Source organism: Balaenoptera ricei, chromosome 7 (assembly GCF_028023285.1).
Source record: "Balaenoptera ricei isolate mBalRic1 chromosome 7, mBalRic1.hap2, whole genome shotgun sequence".
NCBI classification, from domain to species: domain Eukaryota; kingdom Metazoa; phylum Chordata; class Mammalia; order Artiodactyla; family Balaenopteridae; genus Balaenoptera; species Balaenoptera ricei.
Window position 1 is genome coordinate 1,314,245 of NC_082645.1, and position 21,955 is coordinate 1,336,199.

Below are 21,955 nucleotides of genomic sequence, written 5' to 3' on the forward strand. Positions count from 1 at the left end.
AAAAAAAACTAACTAAAGACAAAAAAAAAAAAAAAAAAAAAGGAAGGACAGTGAATTGCAAGAAGGACTGTGGACTGGATTCTAGTCACTAGGTCAGTGTTTCTAGAAGTTGTCTAATGATAGGAATCACCTGAAAACTGAGCAAAAAAAAACAAAGTACGTCCTAGAGACAGTAAAAAGATCAGTGGTTGCCAGGGATTAGGAAGAAGTGGGGCTTGAATAGGTGAAGCACAAAGGTCAGTGAAACTACTCTATACTATAATGGTGGATACATGTCATTGTACATTTTTGTCCAAACTCCTAGAATGTACAACACCAAGACTGAACCCTAATGTAAATTCTGGACTTTGGATAGTAAGTGTCAATGTAGGTTCATCAGCTGTAACAAATGTACCACTTGGGTGCTGAAAGTTCATGATGGGGACACTGTGGGGAGGTGAGGGTGGAGAAGGGGTCGGGGGGTATATGGGAGCTCACTGTGCTTTCCACTCAATTTTGTTGTGACCCTAAAACTGCTTTAAAAAATAAAGTCTATTTTAAAAGAATCTATTAAAATGTTTTTTTTGTTTTTTTTGTTTTAATTTATTTTTGGCTGCATTGGGTCTTCGTTGCTGTGCACGGGCTTTCTCTAGTTGCAGCGAGCGGGGGCTACTCTTCGTTGCAGTGTGTGGGCTTCTCATTGCAGTGGCTTCTCTTGTTGCGGAGCAGGGGCTCTAGGCGCGTGGGCTTCAGTAGTTGTGGCGCACGGGCTTTAGGAATTGTGGCTCGCGGGCTCTAGAGTGCAGGCTCAGTAGTTGTGGCCCACGGGTTTAATTGCTCTGCGGCATGTGGAATCTTCCTGGACCAGGGATTGAACCCATGTCCCGTGCATTGGCAGGCAGGTTCTTAATGACTGCACCACCAAGGAAGCCCAAAATATTTTAATTAAAAAAAAAAATGAAGTGAGTCCCCAGCTGCATCCCAGACCTACCAAGTCAAAAGGAACCTGGGAATGTATTTATAACAAGGGGACAGCATAATGCTCAAGCTAGTTTAGGGAACTGCACTAAGCTAAGGCCACATTTCTTTGAAATCCAAGGAGACAAGACACTCTACTTATATGCTGTCTCTGTTGCTGGCCTCATCTCTTACCATTCTGTAAAAGCAAATGCCTGTCTCCACCCTCATCAGGTCTTCACCGGTTGCCCAACCATATCCTCTTGGACCCATCTTTCATTTTCTATGGCCAATCAGTCACAAGTCCTGTTAAGCTTTACTTTCAAAATTTTGTTTCTACCTTTCTATTCTCTGTCATAGGAATCTTACTAAAGTACCTAAAAGGCACTACCCAAAACACTCCATGGGCTTCCCAGCCCATTCAGAAGTAAAAGAGTAAATTCCCATTCCCACCTGGGCCATGCTCTCCTCATTGATCCTAGGTATAGATTTTTGTTCATACCCTTCTCCCAAGTCAAAACTACCCTTTTGCCTTCGCTCTGGTTTTCCAACTATTATTAATACCTTTCTTCCCACATTGTGTTCCAGCTCACGTGGCCATTCTATTTCTCTGACATCTTTAAGATTCATTATTTGTTGTTTGACACTTTTTTGTATTTTATCTTAACTATTTTATGCTATGTTCTATTGTGCAGGTCAATGAAAGTTCCTGAAGGACATATAGTATCCTGTTAAATGAATGGATGAATTTATCAAACAGTACTATTTCTGGGGTGAAGTATATGTTCTCTTTAAGAAAGAAGGCTTAAGTAGTCTGGCCCATGAATGCTGAAAGCAGTTGTATATTTATTTATTTATTTATTTTTAAAATATTTATTTATTTATTTTTGGCTGCATTGGGTCTTAGTTGAGGGACGCAGGATCTTTCGTGGCAGCATCTTTCATTGCAGCGCACGGGCTTAGTTGCCCCATGGCATGTGGGATCCTAGTTCCCTGACCAGGGATTGAACCCTCATCCCCTGCATTGGAAGGCGGATTCTTAACCACTGGACCATCAGGGAAGTCCCCAGTTGTATATTTAGAACATTGAAGACCAATTCTAGACATTTTCTTGTTTTTTTTTCTTAGCTTTTCTCCATAAAGTTGTACTATGAAATGGCCTTTTGTTCTTTTGCTTTCAACCAAATGCCACTTCATTGTATATAAATTACCCATTCAATGAAATAGCATGTGCCTATAGACAGTGACTATGGTGTCAGAAGCTGAAGCTGGAACATAGACTCTGACAAAGGATTTTGTGCTGTTTTCAACAGCAAACAGCTCCATGGGGAGGTAGTTTGGTGACTTCGAAATTTTCAATTTAAGAGATATTTCAATGATTTGGAAAACCAAGATGGGCTACATTTTTTTAAAAATTAGGACTTTCCTGGAAAATCTAGAATGGTATCCACCATGCTCTTTGATGACTCACACTGTGCTAGAATTATGGAGGACACAAAAGTTTAAGGCATGAAATGTCCCTGCTATTGAGGAGTTTACAGTATTATTGGGAAGATAGGGCTTTTATAAAGAAAATAATTATAGGGATTTTGATAAACAACACTAAAGAAAATAAAATCCTACAATAATTTTCACCAGTAGAATGTGCCAATGCTTTGTATATAGTATTTCAGATCCTCACCAACCATTTGAAGGACAATTATCATTTCCAGGATGGAGATGAGAAAATGAAGGTCAGAGAAGTTGAGTGACATGCCCAAGGTCACACAGCTGGTAACCTGAGTAGGGGGAATTTGAACCCAGGTTCTGTCAGGCTCCAAAGCCTGTACTCTTTCCATTCTGGTGTTGACCCATCCTTTCTTCTTCTATACCACATCAAACCTGCAAAGTGATGGTAAAATTATTATTGTTCCTGATTTAAAATGTATGCAAAGAACCAAGACTGATGGGATTATAAGGTTTTCCCCTTTTTCAAAATTGTCTTTAAATCTGTTACAATATTTTACCCATAAAAGAAGGAAACAGGTGACACTAAAGATAGAATATGTTACATTTGAACTACCCACTTACTTTGTTGGTTCTCATTTAATTAAATTGTTTCTTTCCTCTTGCAGGCAATTACATGGAACTAGCAAGATGAATAAAAATAAACTGTTTCGGGCTTCCCTGGTGGCGCAGTGGTTGAGAATCCGCCTGCCAATGCAGGGGACACGGGTTCGAGCCCTGGTCTGGGAGGATCCCACATGCCGCGGAGCGACTAGGCCCGTGAGCCACAATCACTGAGCCTGCGCGTCTGGAGCCTGTGCTCTGCCATAAGAGAGGCCGCGATAGTGAGAGGCCCGCGCACCGCGATGAAGAGTGGGCCCCGCTTGCCGCAACTGGAGAAAGCCCTCGCACAGAAACGAAGACCCAACACAGCCAAAAATAAATAAATAAATAAATTAAAAAAAAAAAAAAAAAAAAAAAATAAACTGTTTCATGATTTCCTGGAAGTAGTTTCAAGAGGTGATGTGGAACTCATTTGTGACCATATTACTATTACATCCAAAGACTGGGAATACACCTCTCATTACTGCAGCAGAAGAAAATCTAATAGAGGTAACATGTGGTGTCCTGGGGCCCATGGATAGTCTTATAAACTAAGGATTCCACAAATGAGATGGTTAGGAAAGCATAATCACCTACCTCCATGAAAGAATTTTTGAAGGCACAAAGGAGGGGTGGTGGGGTGGCTACGGGAGGGAGGACTTGGGAGACCCTAGGTAATCTAGACATCACCATCGTTACTCATTCCTTCACTCAGTCAACAGATATTCCTGATATACCCAAGGCAATATACTAGACTTCATGATGGATACAACGGTGAGTGAATCAAACACAGATGTCACCCTTGAGGAGCTTATGGTCTAGTGGGACCACAAAATGGAGCCTGAGTTTTTTCTTCCTTTCCCACTCCCCACCTCCAGCCCCCTCAGTACCTGGAAATTTGCTCCCTGGTCTAAGAGATGCACAAAATCCTGAAAGTAGGGAAAGAGGAGTAAATAAATAATAACAAGACCCAAAAGAGCAGGAGATAGTCCTCTTTGTTCTAGTTATCTATCCAGCTAGAGGGCCTGACACATCTAAGTGCTTAATAAATATTTATTAAATGGATAAACTAATGAATAAATAATCCATTTGGGTCTTGCTGATCATTTAAACCATTGTATATGGGAACTTAAAAGATCCTTTTAAAGTATGCAGGTGAAAAAAAAGAATGCAGGTAAAAGTGGTAGCAATATGAGACTTGGAATTGGGGAGAGGCAGCGAGGAGGAAGCGTCAAGGGGAATAGAAAAGGGCTTAAAATGGAGAAACTGGGTGAAAAAGACAAATTTCACCCAACTGCCTACCTCAGTGCCTCTACAAGTTCTTGGGAGGCTAAATGCAAGTGGACCCTCAACCCTGCTGGGCCACCTTTGCTTCCTCAATTACCTTCTCTCGACTATATTCTTAGCTCTGTTTCTATTTTGACTCCTTTCTATTAACACCTTTTAAACAAATTATAAAATATAGCATATATGCTTTTTTTAAAAAAATATTTATTTATTTATTTATTTATCTGGTTGCACCGGGTTTTAGTTGCGGCAGGCAGGCTCCTTAGTTGTGGCATGCATGTGGGATCTAGTTCCCTGACCAGGGATCGAACCTGGGCCCCCTGCCTTGGGAGCTCGGAGTCTTAACCACTGCGCCACCAGGCAAGTTCCAGCATATATGCTTTTTTTAAAAAAGGATCATGTATGTACAACCTGAAGAAAAATAATGACACGTGCACCCTCGTATCTACTATCCAAGCCAAAAAATTAGGACATTGCAGTGCCTCAAAAGTCCTCTAAATGCTCATCCTGAATTGTGTTCCCCACCCTTTGTAATCATTTTCTTGAATTTCGGGTATACACAAAAATTACATTAATTCCTATTATACATTTAGAGATAGAAGCCACGACAATCATAGTACACTGAATGGCCCAAAGGACCAATCACGTTAGCTTTCCTTCCTCACTGTGAATCTTACCCAGACCCCATTAGCTGAATTCAGATGACCCTCTTCCCCCTGGGGACTGGGCAGAATGGTGACTGGGGAATCTGAAGCCAAGTGAGCCATAAAAGTTTGAGTCTCTCCCTTCCCCAAAGTTCACCAACATACTCATGTGGGTGGCTACAAACTTCAGTCCCCTTTGAAGATAGGGCAACTGAGGTTGAGGTACAGGGCGAGAGAGGAGTTAAGAACGTGGTAAAAGAGAATGGCTCCAGGCCAATAAAAAAGATACATATCCTTTTGGTTTCCAGAAGCATGTTGCTCAACCAAATGAACTCCCAGGGTTTTCGGTTCATAACAAAGCCCTAGATCAGGGGGCAGGGTCATTATTACTGACACCATCTATTGCACCTTTAGGATCCCTCAATGGTTGCACCCGCATTGCTTTCTGACTGAAGCTGGGGTCTGTAGCCTTTGGTTGACTCAGGCTTAACTTTCACAGCAGGACTGTTTTTTAAAGGATTCGACCTTAATCTGAATAATTTGCTGAGCCATTGTCATGATAACATTTTGTAAATTTTCACCTGTTTTTAACATAAAGGCCAAGGGAGTTTTCTGGGGCAGTGGGGCTAATCACAAGAATTTGTCTGGATTTCTCTGCGTCTGTTTCTCTTTCGTAAGGGGTGACTTTCATCAGCATTGTAACCCAATTCTTGCCAGGAAGAAACTGAACACTAGTTAATGCCTCATTTGTGGTTCACCACGAGAATTTGTCTGTCTCAAATCCCCCCAAAAGGGCCAGAGCTCCCTTTTAGTAGCTAAAACCCACTGAAAAAAATTCTGAGACTGGTTATCTGTTTTGTTCATTGTTGGAGTCTCAGCACCAAGGTCAGTTCTTGACACACACTTGTCACTCAATCCATATTTGTTGAATAAATTATCCCTTTACCGTTTTGAATAGAGTTTATTCTCTCCCTAAAAATACTTGTGGAAATACTTGCAACAGTCTAGAATCTATAAGCCTGAATTTGGGGGTTTTATATTCTAAATTACAAATAATATTAATAGGAGGACTTCCATGTTTTATGTGGGTTTAAAATAAAATATTCACAGACCTTTAGTTAAAAAAATGGTATCCCCAAACTACCCATATCATGGAGATTTTTTGTTTCCCAAATTAAAAAAAGGCAATAGCAGTCACCTGCACCCAAATCAATCCTTCATTTTTATGCCTCTCTTATTCTCCTTTCTTATATCATGAATCAGAGCTGTGCCCCACTAAGTAAGTTTTCTACCCAATCCAGAAGACACTATTGGTACTCAAAAAGGCTAAATTAGAATGCTGTGGTGTTGCAGGTTGTTGGATTTCTTCTGGAAAACGGAGTAGATATCACCCTTTGCAATTCCAGAAATCAAACCGTGGTCCATGTGGCTAATTGTGATGTCCAAAGGCAACTCTTGGCCATCAATGGAGTCCAGGTTCCCCAAATGCAACTTCTACAAAGTTCATGGCAAGGTGACCTTGAACAACTTCAACACTTGCTGGTCAGTTGATCTGATGTTTGCTTCTGTCTTTGGGTAGGTGGGTGGGTGAGGGGTGAGAAGGGAACAGACTACGTATGACTCCTCTTAAAGAAAAATAAGTTCTTTTCAAATGCAGTTCCAGAAAGTTTCAGGCAGGAAATATGAGAAAGAAACAGAATTAAATTGGACACTTGGGGTGGAAAACAAAATAATAAAAGAACACAGCAGCAGCCTATTTACACCTTCTTCCAGCTGGAGGCGAGGAGACGTCACGTAGCACCCCTGGGAAATGATGTGCTCCCAAGGATGCCCTTGCAGAACCACTGTCAACTTGCTCACAGGCGTTCCCTTGACATCATTGCCATTTGTACGATTGCTGTTTAGATCCCTTCGGACCATTTGCAGTTATTATCTTTATCTTCAAAAGGGAATCAGAGAGCCTATGCTTTGCATAATATTTAGTTGACTAAATATTGACTAAAGTGACTAATAGTGACTAAAAGTCACTAATAGTGACTAAAGTTAAGAGAATACATTTTTAAATGCTGTCTTTTTAGGGTATTGATCTTCTTATTTAGATTTTCTGGCCATAGAGACTCTTTCCCAAAGTAACTTGCAAAACCACATGCATAATCAAGGACATTAATTACTGGTGAATGGCAACTGCCTACTCTTGTCATTTACCTTCAGAGGTACTGTCAGATTACATGACTTTCCAACTGAAAGAAAATCAATTGCTGCTAGGAAAGTTTCTTCTACTCCCTTATGGTAGAGACACAAAAAGATAAAGAAAAAGTGAAAGATATTCTGGTTACCTAGAGTTCAAGGAAACAGACAACAACATCCAAAGGACTCTAAATTATTTTGTTGTACTAAACGATAGTCTAAAATTGCCATACATCATAAACTGAGGTTTAGAAATATTTTTGGAAGACGCTAAATTTTATTTTAATGGTATTTTCAACAGTTGTTGCTGTCATTCAATGTGTTTTCTTTTTTTTTAATCTGTTAGCTCCATCACCATATATATATATATATATATATATATATATAATTTTAACATCTTTATTAGAGTATAATTGCTTTACAATGGTATGTCAGTTTCTGCTTTATAACAAAGTGAATCAGTTATACATATACATATGTTCCCGTATCTCTTCCCTCTTGCATCTCCCTCCCTCCCACCCTCCCTATTCCACCCCTCTGGGTGGTCACAAAGCACAGAGCTGATCTCCCTGTGCTATGCAGCTGCTTCCCACTAGCTATCTATTTTACGTTTGGTAGTGTATATATGTCCATGCCACTCTCTCACTTTGTCCCAGCTTACCCTTCCCCCTGACCGTATCCTCAATTCCATTCTCTAGTAGGTCTGCATCTTTATTCCCGTCTTGTCCCTAGGTTCTTCTGACCATTTTCTTTTCTTTTTTTTTTTTTTTAGATTCCATATGTATGTGTTAGCATACGGTATTTGTTTTTCTCTTTCTGACTTACTTCACTCTGTATGACAGTCTCTAGGTCCATCCACCTCACTACAAATAACTCAGTTTCGTTCCTTTTTATGGCTGAGTAATATTCCATTGTATATATGTGCCACATCTTGTTTATCCATTCATCTGCTGATGGACACTTAGGTTGCTTCCATGTCCTGGCTATTGTAAATAGAGCTGCAATAAACATTTTGGTACATGACTCTTTTTGAATTATGGTTTTCTCAGGGTATATGCCCAGTAGTGAGACAATGTCTGTTTTCATAACCACATTTTTCACTCCTCAAGATAAGCCTCTAAGTTTTAAAAAACTGGTACCTGTAACTGGATCCAGAGCTTAATCAACAGATGCTCAATTACTGTGCTATTGGAAAACTATTCTCAGCTCAAAACTTTCATGTTAGTTCTAACTAATAATAAACATTGATATAAAAAGTGGTTTCTTTTCAGAGACTAAAAAAATAATAACTGATTAGTTCCCACAGCACCCCTCTGAGGTAATATCATTATCTCCAGTCTGTCTCTGGAGAAACTGGGGTAGAGACAAAGACTGTATTGACATGGCATAAAGTGAAATAGAGATGGAAATTCATGAGTTACTTTGGTCTAGAAAATAAACAATTTGGATAATTTGGCCTTCCAGTAGCTTCTCAGTTCTGAATTATCCAAATTAAATTTTACTTTCATTAAAAAAAAATAACATCTATATATCCACATCCATTTGACTATATAAATACTGTTAAATAAGCTACCTTGTAATTGTAAATCATTCATTCATTCCACAAGTGTTTACTGTGCATGTATCAAACACCCTGCTCAGTGCTTTTCATATTCTATCTATCTCCAATCATCAAAACAACCCTGCAAGGAAAACATTATTATTCCCACTTTTGCAGCTGAAGCCCCTGAAGTTCACTGTATAGGGTTGCCAGATTTTGCAAATAAAAATACAGGACACTCAGAAAAAAACAATACAGGACACTCATTTAAATTTGAATTTCAGATAAATACCAAATAATTTTTTAGTATGATTATGTCCCAGATGAAGAGTATTCATTATTTAACTAGGGGTCCCTTATTTCATCAGGGTGATTTGATCAACTTTTAACAGACTGTCCTTGATATAACCCTGTCAGGGAGGTTAAATAACCAATTTAAGGAGTTCAAATTCAAACACAGATCTGTCTGTCTCTCAAGCCTGTGTTCTTTCAGTTAATCAGCTCCCTCTCAAGATATTGAGGAAGAATGTCTTAAAGTTGAGAATTTGGCCAAACAATGAAAATGCAAAGATTAGTATTAATAGACATGCAGTAAAAACATAACAGAAATAAAGTTTCATGTTTTTAAAGGCATCTGAAGAGTTCCTGGATATAAATCTCCCAAACCAACATGGCTTGACCCCTCTGATGCTGGCTGTGAGAGATGTGGACCTGTTTGAGAGTCTTGATATGTTAACCCTCTGTAGACCTGCGGAGGTTCTGTCTGAGCTCCTCAGGCATCACGTGTGAGTGTAAGTGGTCAGTCAGCACCCAAGGAAGGGTGTCTCTGTCATTGTTACTTACCAAGTCATTTGCAAACCTAGACTTATAGATTGCTATATGTGTGTGTATATATATATATATATATATATAATTCTTTATATATATATAAATATATAGTCAATATATATTAAATGCTTTATATATATAAGATATATATATATATATATATATACATAATGTATATATATATGAAACACACATGCATGGTCACAAAAGGGACTTCGAAGTTGCAAAGTGATGTACAGATGTTAGAGGTTGCTATCTATTATTCTTATGATATTGGCCCTTTGTTTTACTTGTTTAAATACTTACTCTTTTGGTAGTTCCTGGGAATGTCAAATAATTCTTGAGTATGCAGTTCCCTACCCCCCAAATGTTACTAATTATTGCAGAAAGCATTGTCAATTATCAAAAACAATTTATAGTAATGATTTACAGTTATCTGTAAGATTACACGTCAGCCTGCTCTTTTAGGATAGGAGACATAAACAATTTCTTTTAAAAATTAGAGGGTTAATAAACAGTCTTTCATGTCAGAATTGCAGTTTCCTAATTCTGTTTGCTACCTATTTATCTTGTCATCAAATAAGAAAACATGGCCAAAGCTCTTTCTCAGTATTTCACATGAATTTTGTTTTGGGAATGAAAAAGGAAGATGAAACTTCCAGACCAAAAGTATAGTCAAGAATATGATCTATTGTAAAAGGATAAATTAGTATAATAGGATGAAGATGGAAGTCTGAAGCTATGTCAAACTTTAGCGTTAAACAACAGCTGAAGAGATTGTTTAAAATGGAGATTAATGGACATCACCCCAGAGATGGTGTTTAGTAGGCCTGGAGTGAGGTCCAGAATACTGGAGATCAAAGGACACCACATGAAGAAACACTAATCAAGGCAGATGAGCAAAACAAGGTCCTAACAAGATAAATGACTTGCTTAAGGCCACATATCAAGGTAATGGTAGTCCATGGATTCTTGGTCCCATGCTAACTCTTTTGAATCATGACTTTTGATGGAGAAAAGGTCATAAGAATATTGTTGCAGATCATAAAACATTACCTTGTCCCATAGCAATAAAGAGATTCAAATTCAAAGGTGTTAGGTTGGAAACCATGATCAATTCGCTCCTGGTCCCAGAATGTGACTAGTGAAGCAAGTTTAGTCATTGTTTCCCTCACCATAATCTGTTAATAAGAGTTCCCATCATTTACTCTCTGGACCTCTCTGAGCTCATGTCTAATTCTAGGATCCAGTACAGCAGAGAGAGGAGATATGTGCCGATGCAAGGAGCCCTAAGATCAGCCAGTTGGGATTAACAGCAAGGCAAAGAGGAATGAAAAAGTCACGCAGAGAGAGATTTTATGATACGATCACTCCACTCAACCAAAAACCTGTGAAATAAGCATATCAGTTTAATTTCAAAGTGAGATGCTAGGCCATTCTACTATTTTGAATGATAAAAGTGCTAGCTGTTAGCATTAGGAAAGAGAAATATCGAGACTAAGCAATTAACTAAACCATTGGAAAGAAAAAAAACAATCAAGTCAGCTATGTGGCAGTGATAAGACAACAGTTAGGGCTTCCCTGGTGGCACAGTGGTTAAGAATCTGCCTGCCAACGCAGGGGACACAGGTTTGAGCCCTGGTGCGGGAAGATCCCACATGCCCACAGCAGCTAAGCCCGTGCGCCACAACTACTGAGCCTGTGCTCTAGAACCTGCGAGCCACAACTACTGAAGCCTGTGCACCTAGAGTCCATGCTCTGCAACAAGAGAAGCCACTGCAATGAGAAGCCTGCGCACCGCAACTAGAGAAAGCCTGCGCGCAGCAACGAAGACCCAACGCAGCCAAAAATAAAATAAATAAATTATAAAAAAAAAGACAACAGTTAATCAAAATGTTTTTTATCTTTACTTGATTTATGCATTATTAAAGAATTATGAAACTTCTTGTCCAAAGTTGGAAATTTTCTGCCTTAGAATGTTTTTAGAATGGGAGAGGCATAAGATATACAGCATATTCTTCTCATTTAAAAATCTTGAAAATTTGTCACTCTCTCTCATACATTTTGAAGTCATTATTGTTATCCCCAAACTATATAAAATTACTTCTATTTATTTGATGTCAATGGTTTTCTTTTTCAATAGATTGAACTAAATAATCTTTGATGTTGATTCTATTCTTCCTAGAGATTCTAAACTCTGTGATTTTAGTGGAAAATCAGCAATACATTATGTGTCACAAATAGAAAGTTTCAGGAAACAGCAGTTATTGGACATTCTAATGAATTCTATGCCCAAACCAGGTAAATACTTCTATTCCACTTTCAAAATTCTCTAACTATAAAAGCCCTATTAGAAATCTTTCTTTTTCTACATGGATTTGATGGATCTGTTTAAAGAAATCAAACTAAATGTGTATATATGTATAAATGAATCACGTTGCTGTACAGTAGAAATTAACACAACATTGTAAATCAATGATACTTCCATAAATTTTTTTAAAAGAAATCAAGTGAACAACTATTTATTGAGCAGGGACTTTGTACAAGACCCAAAACTAGATACTCTGAGGCAGGCAAAGAAGTCTAAGACATGGTCCAAACTTTTGAAAGTGTTCAGTACAGTCAGGGACACATCATGTAAGTCAGAGGAGAAAGAGCTTGTTGTAAACTTGAAAGGGGAAGAAGGACTTACAGTGGTTCTCAAATGCTGGATAAGATAGGAAGGAAGAGAAAAAGAGAGAAGGTGTGATATAGGCAGGGAGAAAGAGTCTGAGCAGGACAAAAAAACCAGCCACAGAGAAAAGTGTAATAGAAAAAGTGCCACTGAGCCACATGTGACTGTGAAAGCTGCTTGACTTTATTGTTTGATTGGCTTTTTTGGGAAGCTTCTTGGCAGGGGACAAGGTTATCCCCAGAAAGGTTTCATGGAAGAGGTGAGACTCAATCTGGTCCTTAAAAAATGATGAGATTTGATTTTGTGGAGCAGAGGCATCATGCTGTAAGCGAGCATGGCTTATCCCAGGAGCAAATGGGACACTGGAAACAACAGTTCATGTCAGGGAAAAGGAATACAGAAGATTAGACACATAAAGAAACTGGGTCCAGGGACTTCCCTGGTGGTGCAGTGGTTAAGAATCTGCCTGCCAATGCAGGGGACACGGGTTCATAGCCCTGGTCCAGGAAGAGCCCACATGTCACAGAGCAACTAAGCCTGTGAGCCACAACTACTGAGCCTGTGCTCTAGAGCCTGTGAGCCACAACTACTGAAGCCCGCGTGCCTAGAGCCTGTGTTCCGCAACAAGAGAAGCCACTGCAATGAGAAGTCTGTGGGCCACAACAAAGAGTATCCCCCGCTTGCTGCAACTAGAGAAAGCCCACACGCAGCAACGAAGACCCAACGCAGCCAAAAATAAATAAAATAAATAAATTTATTTTTAAAAAAAGAAAGAAAGAAACTGGGTCCATTGAGGACTCATTAAATGTCAGCCTGAAGGACATATTTTTTTTCCCCAATAAAATAGAGTCACTAAAGAATTTTAAGCCAGGTAATGATGAAAGCCATGTTTTAGGAAAATTAACCTGTCATTGTCTTGGATGAATTTGAAGGAAGAGACTCATACCAGGGAAGCTCTCTTAAGAAACTACAGAAGTACCCGTGTGTGGTTATAAGAACCAGGAAAAGAGTCTTTGGGCATGGTGTGTAGTGGGCCTGAGAAGTGCTGGGTATGGTGAGTCTAAGAGATTGTGAAAGAATTCACAGAATTTAGTGCTGTAACATTGATAGAGGAGACACAGAGACGAGGGTTGAGGGAGTTGAGTTAAACATGATTCCAAAGTTTCAGCCCTAGGAAGTGGGGAGATAGAAATACAATCAACAAAATAGGAGAACACTTTGGTTTGGTGAGGATGTTGAAGGTAATGAGTTTTAAAACACTACATTTGATGGAAACTTAGGACGTTCAACGTAGCAATTTTCTGTAGGACAGGGCTTGTGGGAAAGGATGGGTCGATATGTTCTTTTGGGAGTTCTCTACTAGGAGATTGTGAGGACCTGAGAGTAGGTAAGATCACTAAAGTATTGATGATGGTGAGAAAATTTCAGGGGCTGCACAGAGGAGGTGCGCCCACAGTTAGAGAGTGCTGTGTGCATAGAGACTCAGGGGAATGAGGAAGGGAGGAGAATTGGGAGAGAGTTACAAGAAAGAAGGAGTGGGAAACAATGTCAAATTGGAAAAGAGGTTACAAAGCAGATGTGATAAGGAAGTGAGAGTTTCAATGGCAGGATAGAGGCAGAAGACAGGTTGCAAAGAGTACAGAAAGAGGATATGGTGAAGAAATGGAGGATATGAGTATAGATCCCTTGTTCAAATTTGTTTCAGTTATTAGGATAAATGGAAGAACGATTGCAAGAGGAAGTTTTCATGGACGAGCCTGTGCTTATTTGAAGAAGTCAGGCTGGCAGGAGAGGGAAGAATAGGAGAGCAATGTCCCCCAGGAACTAAGTGGAAATTCACTGTTTGGTGTTTAGAACTCTATCAGTTTAATGTGGCTTCAAGTGCTGGACAGGAGGTGTGCTCGAAGCAGCTGAACGCTTTTGTCTTTGGCAACTATAGAGCAAATGTATTTTCCAGCCTATTGTTAATAAAGGGTTTCCCTTAGCAACTTTGGCCCCTTTTTAAAAATAAACAGACAAAACCCCATTCATTCTGTGGACTCTTGTTGCGAAAACTATGGCCCGAAGCTTCATCAGGATCCCAGTCTACTATTTCAAGAAAATCTTAGACAAAATGGAACTGATTTTAGAACCTAGAGCTAGATCTCGCTGTGAAACTGCTGGAGATGCATCTCATCAAAACACATTATTATGTTTCTTTTGGCAGAAAGACATTCTGAATCATTGCTTGACATTCGTCATGATACAAACTCTTCTCCAACTGATATGATGACAGTTACTAAAAACCAAAATATAATCTTGTAAAGCATCAACAGCAGGGAGGTAAGAAACTCTCTTTAAAAAAACAAAGTAACTTATCGTATATTAACGCATGTATGTGGAACCTAGAAAAATGGTACAGATGAGCCGGCTTGCAGGGCAGAAGTTGAGACACAGACATAGAGAACAGACATATGGACACCAAGGGGGGAAAACCGCGGTGGGGTGGGGATGGTGGTGTGCTGAATTGGGCGATTGGGATTGACATGTATACACTGATGTGTATAAAACTGATGACTAATAAGAACCTGCAGTATAAACAAACAAACAAACAAAACAACTAATACTAAACTTTCATTGGGTTATTTGTATGGAAATATGTTAATATAAATGTTTCAGACATTACGTGAAATTTCTAAAAATCTTATATGTTCTGGTATAATGTTATAAGTCATAATTCTAGTTATTACTTTAAAATGTATATCTCAGAAATAACTAAATTTCCTTGTCAATTGCACTATTATGAACTTTCATCAAATCTTTAACTGTGGTCATTTTTAAGTCTTGTCATTTACAGACAGTTCTGGGTGTACTCTGATGCTTTTGCAAATATATGTTCCAATAAAAGGGATTCATCTTCAAGGAATGCATAGAAAAGACTCTGACAAGTACAGGTTTCTGGTAACTGTACTGCTGAACTGAATGAATAAGCATTTTCAGAACTCTAATGGAAAACTGATGAACTCATAAAAGTGCTAACGAAAGATCAAGATGAAAAAAAAAATTAATTACATGGTACTGAGTGAACTGATGAGGATGATTATAATTTTTGTGACTTCCTGTTTGAATTCAAAAAAAAAAAAAAAATCCCACAAGGACTCAGAGGCATAGAATATACAAATCAATTCTCACTGCAAAGTAAAGGAGCTGTTACAGTGGAGGATTACTGGACTGAATGTCAATATTATGACATAGTATGAGTGTGTTTCGTGTTTGGTAATTGCAATCATTGTTGCTTTTGTTGTGGTCATCCATTTACAATGCTTGGTGTCAGTCTATTTATCTCTTGTGAAAATAAAATACAGTGTGTGTGTGTGAAAAACAAAAAAACAAAAAAACAAAAGTAACAGAAAAATGGATAAGCTACTCCATCTACACTTACTGTATTTACATCTACTTCTTTTGTGTTGCTTGAATATTTATAACAATCATATATTACAATTATATATTTAAATGTGATTATAAAGAAACTTAAAGTACAATTAATGACAGTCTTTCATGAGTTTAATCTCAAGGCAGTAATGAGCTAGTCAACTCTGAGTCTCATGCATTGTGTGTGTGTGTGTGTATGGAATACCACAGAATATTATTGCAGTTGAATCCATACTAAATAGTAAAATGTAGCTTGTCTTTATGTGTGTTAATGTGGAAAAGGAGAAAATCATTATTCTGATCATGTCAAATCCATCACAGGTTATGACAAATGAGGTACCTCCTCTTGGCCCTGGTCATCAACCCCAGCAGCCCATGATGAATGACTCCACAAAGTACAGTAACAGTAGTGGTAGCAAACATTGTGCCCATGGAAAATTATGAAATGATTCTCAAGATGTACAGTAAACTGGTAAAGTGGTTGCCTAAAGGAACAGAATTGGAGAAGAACTTTGCACTGTATACTCATGTGTACCTTTTGAATTTTTATAAAAATTAACATAGCCCAAACAGTTTAAAATATTACTACTCTGTGGGAATTCCCTGGCCGTCCAGTAGTTAGGATTCGGTGCTTTCACTGTGGGGTCCTGGGTTCGATCCCCACCAAAAAAAGAGAAATTCCTACCCTACATTTTATTGGTAATAAAGAATATGACCACAAAATTGTTTATTTCTAAAAGGTAATGAGGTATGGACTATAATATGTGTAAACAATACGAAGAGTTTTGGAGATGGTGGAGTAAGATCTTTCAGTCCCTTTCTCCTTCCAGAAATCATCCCAAAATAACAAGAAAACAAAAAACAAAAATTTGAGTAAAAAATTAGTTTGAAATAAGTATAGATTCACAAGAACTTGTAAAAATAGTACAGAGAGGTGCTGTATAACCTTCACAAACTACCACCGATTGGAATTATCATAACTATAGCTGACTGTCAAAACTAGGAAACTGGGGGCTTCCCTGGTGGCGCTAGTGGTTAAGAATCTGCCTGCCAATGCCGGGGACACGGGTTTGAGCCCTGGTCCGGGAAGATCCCACATGCTGCGGAGCAACTGGGCCCGTGAGCCACAATTACTGAGCCTGAGCTCTGCAACAAGAGAGGCCGCGACAGTGAGAGGCCCACGCACCGCGATGAAGAGTGGCCCCCGCTTGCCACAACTAGAGAAAGTCCTCGCACAGAAACGAAGACACAACACAGCCAAGAATAAATAAATTTAAAAACACCCTCCTCTCACCCCTGCTGATCCATCTCCTGTCCCTATAAAAAAAAAAAAAAAAACTAGGAAACTGATATTGATACAATACAAGGAACTAGACTACAGACCTTACTTGGATTTCACTAATCTTTGAATGCATTCCTTTTTCTTCTTATATTTGTGTGTGTCTGTGCGTACAGTTCTATGACATTTTATCCCCTGTATTATCATGATCAAGATACAAAACTGGTCTGTCTCCACAAAGGAACGCCCTCTTACTCCTCTCTTTCTGCCACATCCTCCCTGCTAACTCCTGGCAACCACTGATCTGTTCTCCAACTCTATAATTTTGTAATTTCATGAATGTCATATAAATGAAATTATCATACATAACTTTTAAGATTGCTTTTTCTACTCAGCATAATGCTCTTGACATAGATCCAAGCTGTTGTGTGTACCAATAGTTTCTTTCTATTGCTAAGTAGTATTCTATTACAATTATATTTTGTTTCACAGTTTATTTAGCCATTCACTTGTTGAAAGACATTTGGGTTGTTTCCAGTTTGGGGCTATCACAAATAAAGCTACTATGAACATTCATGTATAAATTTTTGCATGACTTATGTTTTCATTTATCTAGGATACATGCCCAGGAGTCCAATTAGTGGGTCATTTGGTAAATGTATGTTTAGTTTTTTTAAAAACTGCCAAACAATTTTCCAGAGTGGCTCTACCATTTTATATTCCCACCAGCAATAAATGAGATGTCCAGTTTCTCTACACCCTTGCCAGCATTTGGTACTATCAGTATTTTCTATTTTAACCATTTTTAAAAATTTAAACCAAAATAAGTATATGGTGGTATCTCATTGTGGTTTTAATTTGCATTTCCCTAATGACCAATGTTGAACATTTTTTAAAAATTTATTTGCCATCAGCATAAATTGTTCAAATATTTTGTTCATTTTCTGATTGAATTGTTTGTTTTCTTATCGTTGGGTTTAGAGAATTCTTTATATATTCTGAATGATGTGTGACTCACAGATATTTTCTGCTCCAATAAGAAAAACTTGGGTTTTTTTTCACCTTTTTGACAATTCTTTTATCAAACAGAAGTTTTTAATTTTGATGAAAACCAGTGTACCCACTTTTTCCTGTATTGGTCTTGATTTTTACGTCTAAGAAGTCTTTTACTTGATCTGGGTCCTGGTTACATGAGTGTGTTCAGTTTATAAACATTCATTAGTCTATACATTTATGATATGTGCATTTTTCTGAATGTATGCTATACTTAAAAGTAAATTAAAGGGAAGGGGTATGCCTTCAAATATCTGAGAAAAAATACGGTTTTCAACCTAGGATTTTATATCCAGACAAACTATAAGTCAAGTATTAGAGTTGAATAGAGACATTTTCAGACACACAAATGCTCAAACATTTTACATTTCATACACCTTTTAAGGAAGCTAATATATGCTCTGTTAAATTAACGAAATAAGATAAAAATGGAGGGGAAAATTGGATCCATGATTCAGGGGATCTGGAACCTAACACAAGAGAGGAGGGTATCCTTGGTATAAAGCAGAAAGCAAGTCCCAGGGCTTCAGCCACGTATGAATTCTAGAGAACAAAGAGCTCTGATCGTTGGGGGATGGGAGGAGTGAGGGAGAACAGGATAATGGAGATTTCCAGGAAGAAGATGGAACTGATATATTATCTGATATATTTAACCAAGTGGAAAGACCACAGGATGTTTGGAAGATTTAAGATTTAAAAAAATATAAGAAAAGGAATTAAATATTAAATTAAATTGTGAATGAAATAAAAATAGGGGTTTTGGGTTTTGTGCAGGAAAAGTTATTCAGGAAAGTATAAACATACTACACTACTATTGCACTACTACAGTGCAATACATACAGTATAGTACAATACTCAAATAATCATAATGTGAACTTTGCCTATTGATTTAACAAGAAAAAGAGGGTGAATTTACTGGGAAGATAGAGGCAAAGTATAAGATTATTAAATTGTCTGGGGCTTCCCTGGTGGCGCAGTGGTTAAGAGTCCGCCTGCCAATGCAGGGGACACAGGTTCAAGCCCTGGTCTGGGAAGATCCCACATGCCGCAGAGCAGCTGGGCCCGTGAGCCACAATTACTGAGCCTGCGCGTCTGGAGCCTGTGCTCCGCAACAAGAGAGGCCGCGATAGTGAGAGGCCCGCACATCTGCGATGAAGAGTGGCCCCCACTTGCCACAACTAGAGAAAGCCCTCGCACAGAAACGAAGACCCAACACAGCCATAAAAATTAAAAAAAAAAAAAAAAAAAGAATATTAAATTGTCAACTGCAATAATAAGAAGACAGTAGGTAATATATCACTTTAGTGACAGCAGGATAAGTACATTATCTAGAGATACGGAAGAAAATACCAAAAGAAACACTTAAAAGGCTGGAACTGGCTGCCTCTGGGGGAAAGAGTGGGGAAGGCAACTGATGACCTTTTTTGTTATAAGTGGTTTTTTTTTAACCATTATTTGACTTTTAAAAAATGTATAAGTTAGATAAAAATGAAAACTAATTAAAAATTAAAATACAGAAATGGTTAAATCCTGACTCCTCTGGGGCATGGGATGGGATGAGGTAGAATGGAAACATTTACTTTTAATACTATTTGAATATTTTACTGTTGTGCGTTTGTAACTTTTCTAAAGAGGGTAGCCTGCTTCTCACCAAAGTTGCTTTGGTACAGTGGTCGTCAAAGGGGGTGATTTCACCCCTCAGGAGGCAGTTAGCAAGGCTTAGAGACATTTTTGGTCTCACAGGCGGGGCAGAAGTGCCGCTGGCATCCAGTGGGTAGAGGTCAGGGATGCTGGTAAACATCCATCCTACAGTGAGCAGGGCAGGCTTTCCACAGCAAAGGATCACCCAGCCCCAAATGTCGAGAGCAGCGAGGCTTAGAAACCTTGCTGTGTAGCAGGCTTTGTCACAACATTGAAGGTTGTATTGTTTTTTTTTTTTTTTTTTTTTTTTTAATTATTTATTTATTTATTTATGGCTGTGTTGGGTCTTCGTTTCTGTGCGAGGGCTTTGTCTAGTTGCGGCAAGCGGAGGCCACTCTTCATCGCCGTGCGCGGGCCTCTCACTATCGCGGCCTCTCTTGTTGCGTAGCACAGACTCCAAACGCGCAGGCTCAGTAGTTGTGGTGCGCGGGCCTAGTTGCTCCGCGGCATGTGGGATCTTCCCAGACCAGGGCTCGAACCCTTGTCCCCTGCATTGGCAGGCGGATTCTCAACCACTGCGCCACCAGGGAAGCCCCCTGTTTTTTTTTTTTAATTAAACCTTTCTTACAACACTTATTAATTTTATTTATTTATTTATTTTTGGCTGTGTTGGGTCTTCGTTTCTGTGCGAGGGCTTCCTCTAGTTGCGGCAAGCGGGGGCCACTCTTCATCGCAGTGCGCGGGCCTCTCACTGTCGCGGCCTCTCTTATTGCGGAGCACAGGCTCCAGACGCGCAGGCTCAGTAGTTGTGGCTCACGGGCCCAGTTGCTGCACGGCATGTGGGATCTTCCCAGACCAGGGCTCGAACCTGTGTCCCCTGCGTTGGCAGGCAGACTCTCAACCGCTGCACCACCAGGGAAGCCCTGTATTGTATTTGATTACTAATATTACATAGTAATTGGAATAAAATACCTAGAGGCCAATCTTTAAAATGAGTGTCATGCATCAGAAATTGATAAACAAAAACTCATTTACTTTTCATTTTTTTTGTGGTATAGTTAGGAACTTTCTTTCTTAAAAAGACTAAAAATACCTTCATATTAGTATATTTTTTCGTGCAAAACATTTTCTGAACTTTCACTCTATATTTTTCCTCTTATGGTTGAAATAACTTTGAACTCATTTCTGAAGGAGAAAAAGACTCTCACTATTGAATTTGCCTCTTCTTCTTAGTGCTTTCTCTAGTGCTTAAATTGCAAAACCCAAGGTCATTCTTCACTTCTTTCCTTTGAATGAAAGCCTGCTTTTCTTTTGGGTTGTCTGTAATAGGTTTTTACAGTTTACAAATATAAGCAGCTGCCTGGCTTGTAGGATTGCTCCTGAGAGGCTCTTTATACCCTCTCCCACTCTTTTTTTCATCTAAGGAGAATCGTCTTACTAAATTTAATTACGTATGATTTCTATGCCTCTTTTCTGTGTGGTTGGCATTCTGTTGTTTACAGATTAGAATGCTATGCCCTCTATCTAGTCTTTTGTCACCTCCTGCATCACTGTCAATGGTTTATGAACTCCATTTATGTTTGGGATGTGCTATTCTAATATTTTCTCTCCTTCACTCACAACTGAGTGTCATTATTTTAATTTTCCTCCTTGTAGCACCCAAGCACTCCTTAAAGTCATTCAAATTTAGTATTCTAAAAGAAATTAGAAAATTCTGAGCTCTTTCTGCTTTTGTCTTCATTTCCATGATAACCTTCAAAGTAGACATTATTCCCTACATCCTTTTTGTTTGTGATACTTATGGTTTTTCAGTTTATTCTACAGAAGAAATTTTTGTCAGGAGATTGTAGGCATCACACATCTTTCATTTTATCTTTTCCTGTGCAAAACCTATAAATTACGTTTGAGTATTCTTTCTCTTAATTTTGCTCACTGTTATTGATTCCTTTCTCTCTGGTTCTTGTTGAGACTCTGTTTCAAGTTTTTCATGGTAACAATAAAGCAGAGTGGTTAAGACCTCTGTAACCAGACTTCAGAGTCTGGGTGTGAATCCTGGCTCTACCATAGTCTAGCTATGTGACCTTGGGTAAGTTATTTAACTTCTCTGGACCTCACATACAAAAGAGAATAATAGTTCCTACCTCTAGAGTTGTTGTGAGGATTAAATTAGTTAATATGTGAAAGGTGCAACAGTGTCTGGCACTTTATGTGTAAATGCTAGTCATCATTATGGGTTTTGTAGGTAGGTGTGCCCACACTCTGTGTCTTCCACCTTTTCTTAAAGGACCAGCTAATGAATGAACTGAGCAGTTGAGAGGGGTGGGATAGGGAGGGTGGGAGGGAGGCTCAAGAGGGAGGGGATATGGGGATATATGTATACATATAAC

At 38.8% G+C, this 21,955-nt stretch overlaps 1 protein-coding gene across 1 annotated transcript in view; it reads left to right on the plus strand.

Moving 5' to 3' along the window:
- The first annotated feature begins 3,404 nt into the window (after positions 1-3,404).
- MAP3K19 (mitogen-activated protein kinase kinase kinase 19) overlaps positions 3,405-21,955 on the plus strand; it is a 45,954-nt gene continuing 27,403 nt past the window's right edge. Inside the window, 5 exon segments of the mRNA XM_059927097.1 lie at positions 3,405-3,534; positions 6,309-6,497; positions 9,313-9,467; positions 11,696-11,811; positions 14,391-14,506. Of these exon segments, the coding sequence (XP_059783080.1) occupies positions 3,445-3,534; positions 6,309-6,497; positions 9,313-9,467; positions 11,696-11,811; positions 14,391-14,506 (666 nt within the window). The 5' untranslated portion in view covers positions 3,405-3,444.